The sequence below is a fragment of the Eutrigla gurnardus genome (assembly GCF_963514095.1).
Source record: "Eutrigla gurnardus genome assembly, chromosome: 13".
NCBI lineage: Eukaryota > Metazoa > Chordata > Actinopteri > Perciformes > Triglidae > Eutrigla > Eutrigla gurnardus.
Genome location: NC_139936.1, coordinates 14,134,702 through 14,145,914, shown reverse-complemented (window position 1 = coordinate 14,145,914; position 11,213 = coordinate 14,134,702). Strand labels below are relative to the sequence as shown.

General features: G+C 38.5%; 1 protein-coding gene across 1 annotated transcript; it reads right to left on the bottom strand.

Moving 5' to 3' along the window:
• Positions 1 to 3,602: 3,602 nt before the first annotated feature.
• On the bottom strand, positions 3,603 to 9,405 carry paip1 (poly(A) binding protein interacting protein 1). Its single transcript, XM_084024617.1, has 11 exons — positions 9,028 to 9,405; positions 8,129 to 8,283; positions 7,843 to 8,040; positions 7,622 to 7,734; positions 7,283 to 7,394; positions 6,598 to 6,723; positions 6,406 to 6,512; positions 5,948 to 6,065; positions 5,791 to 5,845; positions 5,172 to 5,250; positions 3,603 to 4,652 (listed from the first exon to the last, which is right to left on the bottom strand). Exons 1-11 carry the CDS (start codon positions 9,221 to 9,223, stop codon positions 4,565 to 4,567), a joined length of 1,347 nt encoding a protein of 448 aa, XP_083880743.1. The 5' UTR covers positions 9,224 to 9,405; the 3' UTR covers positions 3,603 to 4,564.
• Positions 9,406 to 11,213: the final 1,808 nt, after the last annotated feature.

Sequence of the window (11,213 nt, the reverse complement as noted above, 5' to 3'; positions counted from 1 at the left end):
TTGGCCTGGATGTCTGGACAACATTTATAATCACAGGACAAGTCATTGTCTTGTTGATTGTACCACATTATATTTAAAAATACATCTGCAAACATTTTCCCACTTGCTTTTGTTGACATACAAGTAGTTTTGCTTTCGTTGTATTTCTCGACGTTATGAAAACAACTACATTTAAAAGATTAAAAGGCAACATGTCTACCTATCCTGGATGATCCACAAAACAATATCAGTTGTCAACCCTTTTCCCATGGGACTGTTTTTTAACAGAGAAACTGTTAGAGGTCTTTAGTTTGCTTGTCTGTGGTGTAGTATAAGTCGTTTTTGTGGTGTTTTTTGTAGGCGAGTTGTATCAACGCCTCTGTGACAAGGTTAAAACACAAGGTTCACGATCACGACTGAGCTCTACTGTACGGCATTACATTTGACACATATTCAGATCCTTAAATGGAGACACATCCTCAGACTTCATCTCAACAAGATAAAATAATAGAAAACTAGTGATTCAGAGTCACAGATTTGGTCGCTGGAGCGTTCAGACAAATTAATTGTTTTAAAACCACATTATGCTATGACACAGTAAATGCACTATATGTATATATATATATAGATACATAAATAGATATAAAAACTCCCTCTCACACACACACAGGTCTGTAGCACAGAGCAAATCTCTCTTTCACACCCATCTGCTGACCAATGGGAAACTAAGGCCCTGGTTTTCCCTGTGGCATTGTGAGCCAGAGCAGCAGGCTCAGTAGGGATCACGAATCAATGACTGCACACAGACACCGCGGTAACGTGACTTTTTTTTTGGGGGGGGGGGGCTATTGTCCTGTCACATGACCCCCAACAATCCTCAAACGAAGTACAAAAAAGGGATGAATGCCGTAAATTGGAGCAAGGCGATGCATTATTTGATGCAAGTCTGGGTTGGCAACGATATCAGCCAATGTGCTTCCTCAACAACCTCATGGGTGACACACACATTCAAAGTGCACACACATATTAACATTATTTCTGGTTCTCTAATGAAAAAACAAAAAACAAAGAGGCAGCGGTATAACATATTAACAGAAACCAAAACAAAAAAAATATGCAATGAACGATTTGTGGTCTAATAAAGGTGTAACAAAGGTCCCAAGCAAGGCTTGAACCAGAATTGTTGGCATTATGTAGCTTACACCTCTGGGCATCAGGACACCTCAGCATACTATACCCCCGGCAGACATTACAGAAGTACTAGACTGTATGAGTGTTACAATTTTAAAAAAAACATGTATTACTTCATTGTAGGGAGGGAAATGGCTGTGGTGTGTCTGTCATTTTGCTCAGAGTTCAGGCAACCACAGGAGGATTTTGACACATTTCTAAGATACTACTTATCCTTTCTTTACATGAAACATTATAAAAATGGTTTAATCATTAAAAAGTCAAGATAAGACTCATTGGTTCACCGTCCTACACGTGTTGCTAAAAACAACGGCATGAAAATAAGTTTATCATTTAATCAATTAGCAGTTTTTTCAATGGAAAAAATGCTCCATTTAAAATCTGTTCAGAATTACTTCCAACCAAAGTCCCAAAGTCCCGAGTTAAATACTTGATGTTGTTTCTTGACAACGAATGACTTGATTATTTATAACATGACTCAACTTGGTCACCAGGTGGTGGCAAAGGCCGAGATATACGGGCAGATTTTAACAGGATCTTCCTCAGTAACTGGATTGATCTGTCGCAATTTCTATTGCATTACCAGATACCATGGCTTGAATTTTATTTATTGTTTTGTAAAATGAGCTGTTGAAAACATGAATGCCATTTAATCCTGTGTCAATGTTCACCCACCATACATGCTCGCATGTATAGGTCTTCCATTTAGTTCAGAACAACATCAATTAAAATCAAGACTTCTAAATTAAGACGTTTCCCTAGAGGAATGTATCGCCATGCATGATGAGATTATGAGATCTTATGGTGGATATTGTTTGGGTGCATCTGCAGGATGAAAGTCTGGCCTCAAACTGCATCAGATTACAAAAAGATGTGTGAACTGTGACTATAACTCTCTCTGAACTCTCTGAAGTAACTAAATTTAATTGTTTTTATGTCAAACTATAATCAATATGATTGATTGTTTGTGATAAGTTAAGGTTTGCATGATACACCAAACAACAACCAACAGGGTCTCAAACCTGTGAATGAATCCAACTCCTCCCACATACCATTTAATCATCACGGCAAAGTACCGGCACATTTCTCCCAAAGGACTATAAATTGTTATCAGGCTGTTAACGTATACTGTAACTTATGGAGGTAGATTTGTGTCTTTATTATTCAATAAAAAAAAAGGTTGCTTCAATCAAAAAAAATATTTTCAATAAAAAAAAAACCTTTTCAATCAAAGAAAAAAAGTGTTTGAATGTTAAAATATGGTTGAGACTCAAAAAAATGCATTTGAACACTGTTTTTCTTTGATTGAAAATGTTTGCTTTGATAGAAGTGAAGGTTTTTTTGTTTGAAGCAACTTTTTTGATTGGAGTAATCAAATTGAAGCCATATTATGGGTAGGACATTTGTGTCTTTATAATTCAATCAAAAAAGAAGTTGCTTCAAACAAAAAAAATATATTTTCAATAAAAAAAATCACTTCAATCGAAAAAAAAAAAACTTTTTCAATCATAGAAAAAAAGTTTTTGAATGCAAAAAAAGATTTGAGACTCAAAATTGCATTTGAACACTTTTTTATCGAAAATGTTTTCTTTGATTGAAGCAACTTTTTGGGGATTGAATAATTAAGACACAAATGTCCTACCCATAATATCGCCCAAACACAAAACATTACTTCAATCAAAAAAGTTGCTTCAAACAAAAAAACCTTCACTTCTATCAAAGAAAACGTTTTCAATCAAAGAAAAACAGTGTTCAAATGCATTCTTTTGAGTCTCAACCATATTTTAGCATTCAAACACTTTTTTTCTTTGATTGAAAAGGGGTTTTTTTTATTGGAAATATTTTTTTTTGATTGAAGCCACCTTTTTTTTGATTGAATAATAAAGACACAAATCTACCTCCATAGTAACTGCACATTGGCTGCCTTGACTGAAACAATCAGCTATAAGTTGACTACAAATGAGGTGAAGTGACTGTAAGTGACGCACAGACACACAGCCACCAGATGGTGGCAGAGTTGGTTGCCTTTTTTCCAGTTGAAAAGTAGACTTTCAAATGAAACCGAACGCAATTTACCGATTACCTTGTTGTAGCTTCTGTGCAATCTGTTCATTTTTCTCAAATATATTTCTATTAGTTCTTAAAGAAATGTGCCCTTTTTCACAAGTGTAAAGAAACTGGGGACTTGTTTTTTTCCCCCAGAAATAAAGTATTTGCCACTGTATTTACATGTAGTTTGGCGTGATAGACTCTTAAAAAGAAGTTGTTCTAGTGTACCTAATAACCTGCTAACTCAGCGGAAGTGTGCGTGTGATCACCATTAAGTCGCTTCACAATCAACTCTCTGGCCCGCACCAAAATACACTATGCATCTCCACTCATAGCTCCTTCAACCTCCAAAAGACTCAAGGACAAATCAAGCAATTAAAATCTCACATTATAAAGAATTTATTGCAGGCAAACAATACCATAAATAATATTTACAAACTATGAAACAACATTCCTTTTTATGGGCTCCATGTGCTGGTAAACAGTCTTTCAGTCTTGGGATTTATATGAATCCGTTACGTCACACCGACCATCGATACTGATGTCGGACATTTTACATCGTTTTTTTTAAGTCGACTTTAGCCCCAGAAACGTATATTTAAAAGAAAAAAGAGATTTGTTAAATTTAAGTAAATGTTTTTATCAATTTAGCAAAAATGTATGGAGCTATATAACACAATTTCCAACCGGCCCGGTCTTTCACAGAGCTCCTGACCACTGTTCACTTGAACGCCCTGCAGCCAAATTAACAGGTGAAAAGTCTAGAATATAGTTGAATATTGGCAACCTGACAAGAGAACCCATTTCCCCATCAGTTTTGATGAAGGCTGTATATGCATTTATATGTAGTAAAGCAACCACCTTACTCCTCCATGGTGCATTTTGCAGAAAGATGATGTATTTCTGAGAAATGATGAGGTTTTTTTGGCCTGCACTTAATGCATGAATGAGTATTTAGCTAATTATGCACACATTCGATGAACTCTGTCTTTCTAAAAATGAACTTGAAAAAAAAAATAAAATCCACAGCACACTATTTCCCTCTTGGCATTTAGTTTAGGCATAAAGGAAATACGTTTCAGAAAGAACTTTCATTTCGAAAAAGTCTTCGTTTTAAACAGTTAAACTTGTCGATTGTCCCGTTTTCTAATCAACGCTGACTGAAAAAAAAGTGTCAGAAGTGCAACTATGAACAGCTCTTTTTCTTTTTAAAAATGCTTGTTTGCAGTAAAATAAACATTTGAACCTATCCGATGCTAGTTTCTTTTCCTTAAAACATTCCAGCAAGTTGAGTGGGAAAAGTACAGTATGTGCCTGTTGAGTCTCACAGATTCTCACTCTCACGTCATTGTTTCCGTTTCTTCTCGGATTCTAAACAGAAACTCTCGAAAGCTTCTTCCATCTCAGGCTCCATCTCATCTTCAGAGTCGTATCTGTGAAAGCAATGAAAGGGTGATTTACACTCTTTGCATAGATGGTGAGTGTGTAACTAATATTAACGTGAACGAGAGAGAGAGCGAGAGAGAGGATGGGAGCGAGCTAAGCCCTCTTTCACACCCAATTGCTGACTAAACTGAATCTCAGGCAATGGTTGACCCTGTTGCATTGTGGGCCAGTCAAAGACATTCACAACGCTCAGGGGCCCACGGGTCAGTCGTGAAGCTGCTGCAGTCACATTACTGAAAAACGAAACATGACGCTTGCTTACATCAGCTACAAACCAATTTCAACCAATTATATCATGACATCGATCCATCAGTCCATCTACAACTTTGGCTCGGCACAGAGCATCCTGTTTCACTCAGAAATATGTTGTGGTACGGAAGCTAGATACCCTTGAAGTACTCTTTGACTGGTATCCATAGCAACAAGCATCAGCAGGTGCCCAGTGGTGACCTAATGACCAATTTAAAGACATCTACATTAGGTCATCCCCATTATATGTTACTTACATCTCGTTTCCATTTTCTCCATCAAGATCATGGAAATAGTCCTGTCTGTCCAAGATCTCTTGGTATTTCTCAGCATATTCTGTAAAAGCACAGAGACCAACATTAAGCACAACAAAGGCAGCAACCTCTCATCTCATTTAAAGTGGGAGAAAAGGACTTGTTCAATGAATAAGGAGAGTAACCAGGATGAGTCAACATTCTCATTTATGACAATTACTTGTAACTAAAATAATAATAACGTAGTGCATTAGTGTAGACACATCCATGACCAATGACAGCATTCTCCCCCATATTTGTATGGTACACATGTACTAATGAAATAGTAGTTGTGTAAATAACGTATTTAAAGGATATTTAAGAAAAGAATGTCTGTCTGAAGTTCCATTTCTAAAACAGATTCATAATTTCACTTAAATAAAAAAATAGCAGTTTTATATAGTTACTTGTAATAACACAGTCAGATATAAGCTATCGAGAAAAAACAAATTAAGAAGAAATGTAAAGCCTTCAGGCAAATTTAAATATATGATCTGTTTAAATGTATATACAACAACCTGGTTGACAGTTAACCCCCTGATGTCGCTTCCCATCTATTACCTACATGTTTACACAGCCTCACCTGGGTCTGCTGCAGTAAAAGGAGTGCCGTCTTCTGTGTAGAATGTAGGTTCATTCTGAGGGAAGGAAAAACACAAATGTAGAGAAAAATAAATAAGGTTTTTTTTTTTTTTTTTTTTAAAGAAGATGATGTGAAATATGGCATAGTTGACACTCACCATGAAGTAGTTCGGGTCATTGTCTGGCGTGGCGTTGCTGGCTGCTGCAGCAGCTCGGACTCTGCCCCAGTCACTGGATCTCAACTCCACTAGTTTCAGGAGCATCTGTCGGACATCCCTGAGGACAGAAATGCATCAATTTTAAGCTGCGGGGTTGATGAGGGTTTAACCCTGAACCAAATGGGCGCTTCAGCCTTTTGCCAGTTTAGCTGACTTTTAAATAACGGCACATGTTCTCACAGCTCTGTGTGCGTTAAAAGGCTAAAACTCGTTGGAGGTCATTAGTGTTTATCTCTGATACAAATGGTTTACACTTAATTATGTTGTGTTGACAAACACCTCTGCAAATGTTGCACCTCAAATGCAAAAACATGTTTGAAACTTTTTAAATCCAAAGTTAGCTCAAACATACACCAGGAGTATCTGCTGCACATGAAAGACCACAGTGGTATACACACCTGCTACAGGTGGCATCCAGCAGAATAGTTTCTATTCTCCGGATCAGTTCCTCCATATGAGGTTTTCCACTCTCTTTCCATGCGTCGTCCAGGACTGAGCCCGTCAGCTGCAAGATCAAAACACAGTCTCATTATCTCTGCAAACTACAGAATTACCAAGAAACATAAGTGCATCTATTTGATATCTGAAACCTTAAGCAGTTTGACGGCACAGATGAGGTTTGCATCCACGGGCTTGGAGAACAGACTGTTCATCAGGTCTTTCAGAGCAATGAGGAGGATATCTGCCCGATTAGGAGGTCCTTTTCCACTCTTCACCTAAATAAATTGGCACAAACATAAACAAATGATATGAAAAGGTTGAAAGCAACCAATGGCGGTCACTCCTTTAAAACGTAGACGCGAAAAGTCCTCAATTATCATCAGAAGGCTTCTGTAGCAAGGAGCAGACGTCATCAATCGTGAATCAAACGTAGCTTAACCGTTTAATATCAAATAACAATATATATAACAAAGATTACTGGGAACACTACAGAAAATTAACAGATGAACAACTAATATCCAGAAATTCATGATAGAAACCCCCGCTGGCTAAACGTTCCAGCCATATTCTCGGTTTCAACCTAGTGTCAACATATAAAGCACGGCATGTAAAGTGTCTCCCTCAGTGCCACTGAGGCAGCATGTAGGACCCCCAACAAGGTGCATTAGATCTGCCAGTAAGGCTAAACGCAAGGCCAGTTAGGGTCCAAAAATGAAGGCATTCATGTGATTCAAAAAGGAAAAATTTAAGTGTAAAATTTAACAAATTGATTAAATAAATGCTTTTATACAACTTTGAATTGATAATATAACACTGTCTCAAAGAACCTCTTACCTGCAGGTTAAGATAGAGCTCTCCCAAAAAGAGCACATAGGAGTGGAACTTCTTCTGAGTTTCCGGGTCTCCTCGAACAGCTACATCCCTCTGTTCAAACTCTGTCCGACATCTACGGCAGACAACAGTATTCCTTTTCGATGGAACTTCGACTGACCAATGACAGTTCATGCTGGTTTGCTTATTGACACTATTATGTGTCAATTATTGTAACGTAAAACACATTTTCACTTCAAACATTGCTTGTGTTACACCAACATTTTTACTGCTTCTAATTGCCTTCTTATATTTTTGGTCCCCTGATAAAAACCCACATTAAATCAAACAGAAATGAATCACCTTTTCAGGAGCAGCTGACGAAAGTTGCCGCTCGGTGGGCTTACATTGAGATGATGGGACAGGTAGTTACAGAGCCTGGCACCCGTGTAAGAGAAGTTTGGAATAGCCGTTGACTGCAATGAAAAGTTGTGCGTTTTGTCAGAAACATGCATGTGTGTTTATATTTAATGTGCAAATCATATTATTTATGCTAAACAAGGACTGAACGCGTCTCTCCATACCTGTGTGTAGATCAGTTCCACCAGCTCGTTCAACAACTCTTCAGTGGTAACCCAGGAGTTGAGCATGCAAGTTATTTGTTCAACATCCAACTCAAAGGACCCTGGTGAGGAGCTGAGGTGGTCCAGGAAGTCTGCGACCGTATCAGCCAAGGTTGGTTCCTCATAATAGCTTTCGTTGTAATCATAAAACGATGGGTCCTATGCAAAAAAATCACAATAAAAACATGAAACTGAATATAATGTTATTTTAAAAAATTTTTTAAAGACAAACACAAATTCCTCTTACTTCATACGGGCTAATTCCAGAGGGGACAAACTCTGGGGCGCTGGCTGAAAGCTTCGATGACTTGACCAAGGAGTCCGCCTCATTCAATCCTCTGGAAGCAGATGTGATGTTGGCATTTGCACTTTGCTGGGGTTTGCTGTTCTGTCTTTTAAAATCTGAACAAGGAAGAAGGAGACCTTTGTTAGATGTGACACTACCACACCACATCGCATCGCCAAACCCTCTGTCTTTAAAGTTAATATATAATATAAAGTACACCTCAAAAGAGAAACGTACGACTGTTGAGTGCAAAGAGCAATACAGACGCAGTACAGCTAGTGCTGCTGTACATAATAGACATATAAGTAGTTGTATTCTGCATTAACGTTATTCCTTGGCGCCATCTCACTCAACGTGATCGGAAGAGGAACAACACATTCTTCCCCTTTGCTCTGCTAACTCAACGTTACGTTAGGTTAGCCGTAACGAATGTTAGCTTTCCAAAAGTCTAGCTGGGTACAGGCAGCTTTAAACGGTGGCACGTAACAAATCAACTATGTGACATCCGAGCAGGAGCTTTATTTAGACGCTGCGTTTACTTCGAACGAAACAACAATCCAACAGGTGCACGTCGGCAACGCCAACATTAACGGTGTTTAGCAGCTAGCTCGCTAATTACCGCACCAGATTTAGACTAAGTTAAACAAATATCTTAAACCCGTGTGTTATACTTCTCAGGTTAACTGGCAGAATGACACACTGTTGACTTTAATTGAAGCAACATATAGTTTAGGCCTTCCGTGACCATGACGGCTAGTTTCATTTTAGGTCAGCGTTAAGAGAAATCGAATCTGAAATTAACGTTAGCTAGCTAGCTACTAAATTAGCTCAGTTGTCGTTAGCTAGGTGAAAGCTCCTACCTCCACCAGCCATGACGTCGGCCGTGATGTTGTTCTCGACATTAGGCGGGGAAGTCCGCGGTTGTCTCAGTGGTTCCCTTTGGTTGAAAAGCGTGGTTTTGGGGTCACCGTCCCCGGCGGTACCAGAAAGCCCGGGGTCCGCTAGATACATTCTGGTTCTCCCTGCTCCGGGAGCTCGATCGAAACTCTCGTCCATGACTGGTTCGTTTTACTCTCAAAGCAGCATCAGAAGAAGATGAAGAAATGCTGTTCGGTGGTGTTTTTTCGTTTTGCCGAGCAGCTTGTGTTTTATCACAACAAAAGACGTCCTATCTCTCTTTCATGATGCCTTTTTCTCTATCGGCTTGTATCAATGCATATACACAACTTTTTTCAGCCACTTCCTTTAACAACAAACCTGCTGTCGCTGATTATCTATGACAGTGATATCAAATAAATATGTCTCCCTCTAGTGGCGCGGAGTGGAAGCTTAGCCATAAATCAGTAGTGTAAGACAATGTAGAAATACTGCAATTAAATTGCATAATATTCATAGAAATACATTTCTAGTACTTTATAGGTAAAAGTTCTGCATTCTGAATTATTTTCTTCTACCAGACCGAGGAAGGTCTTGCTAAGGTCTTTTAAATTTGTATAATTATTGTCATTATTATTATTATAAAAAATGTGATGTAAAATTCAGCCTCCTCTACACCCTAATCATTTTCATACAGTCCCTAAAAGTATTAGTAGAAAGATTCAAGTTAAAGCATTCATCATGCAAACAAAATAGCCCCATGTGAGTGACTTTATTATATACTGTATTATTGCTTACATGTGTGTAAGTATGGCATTTCACTGTTTTAGTTGCTTATGTAAGTTTATGGTATTTATAAAGTGAGTGGAATGAAAAGTACAATGTTTCTATGAAGTGTAGTGGAAGTGTACACTATAGGATAAAATGGGAATATTTCTGTATTTTTGTACAGATTTGGTTACTGGCCACCATAAATACAATCTGTTGTGGGTTTGATTCAAGACATACTGAGATTGCAAGTCCAAATCCACAATTAATTAAGCTGTTTTCTTTATTATCAGATATGATCTATTTTAATGCCATTTCAAAAAGTTATCCGAGCTGTGCCAGGAGTTCTGGTGGACCAAATAATAAGCTTTCATTTTTTATTTTAGTTTACTTTTTTTTTTTTTTTTTTTTTTTTACTGTCAGTTGAAAACAATTGTCCTGCTTTGGTTGTGTACATTTCAAGTAAAAAAAAGTATTGACGACATGACACGTGTCTGTAATGTTAACTACTGCCCTGCTTGTGGCTTTAGGCAGTGGTTGTCTGGAGAACTTGGTGGACATGCTGTGGTGAAATAACCTAATACTGATAAAAATGTTTTTTATCAAAGCTCTCAATATATTTAACTGATATAGACACGCAGTTATGAATCCCAGAGGAAACCCCTCAGAAGTGCCTCTCTCCCCGAGCTCTCAGTAGCTGCCCACTACAAACATGTGTTGCACCAGACCTCTCGGTGTAAGTATTCATTAGTTGTTTTAGCCTCCAGTCATTTTCCACTTGTTTCCCAAAGCTGGATCACATTATGCCACAGAGAATTCCCGTGCCAGAAATGCGGAGACCCACTCCAATAAAGTGATAACTGCCCTTATTACTGCGAATCCCTCCGATGCCAGTGTCTTGGAGGGAGTTCAAACATTCACAAATCTCGGGAATGAACAAGGTGACAAATGATTGGTGTTAAGGTGTGGCGGGGTTTAAATGAAAAAAGAAGTGTCAAAGTGTTTCATCGGTACATGTTATGCAGATTTAACATCCCTGGTAGTTTATTGGCTGCATCATCAGGGTACATACAGAGCAATTCAAGACAAACACAGTAAATACAGTGATACCGCAAGTGGTGTAGCTTTACACTCGAGACCAAATTGATTTCCCTTATTGTGTGTTGTTTATTGTAACTGTAGTTTAAGGAGGAATCACGAGAAGTCCTTTCAGTCCAAAGGTCCCATCTATAGGGTTTATCCTTGGGACACTGTTGTGAATCTGGCCCGAGAGCAGTGCAGCAGCCGCACAGCATTGCACAATCACTTGAGAGAGCAGAGAAGCGGTGCAGCGTATAGGTGCAGCCATGGTCATGAAATAGTATCCCATATGTTGCCAGTGGCCCTGACGGTGGAATGCAAC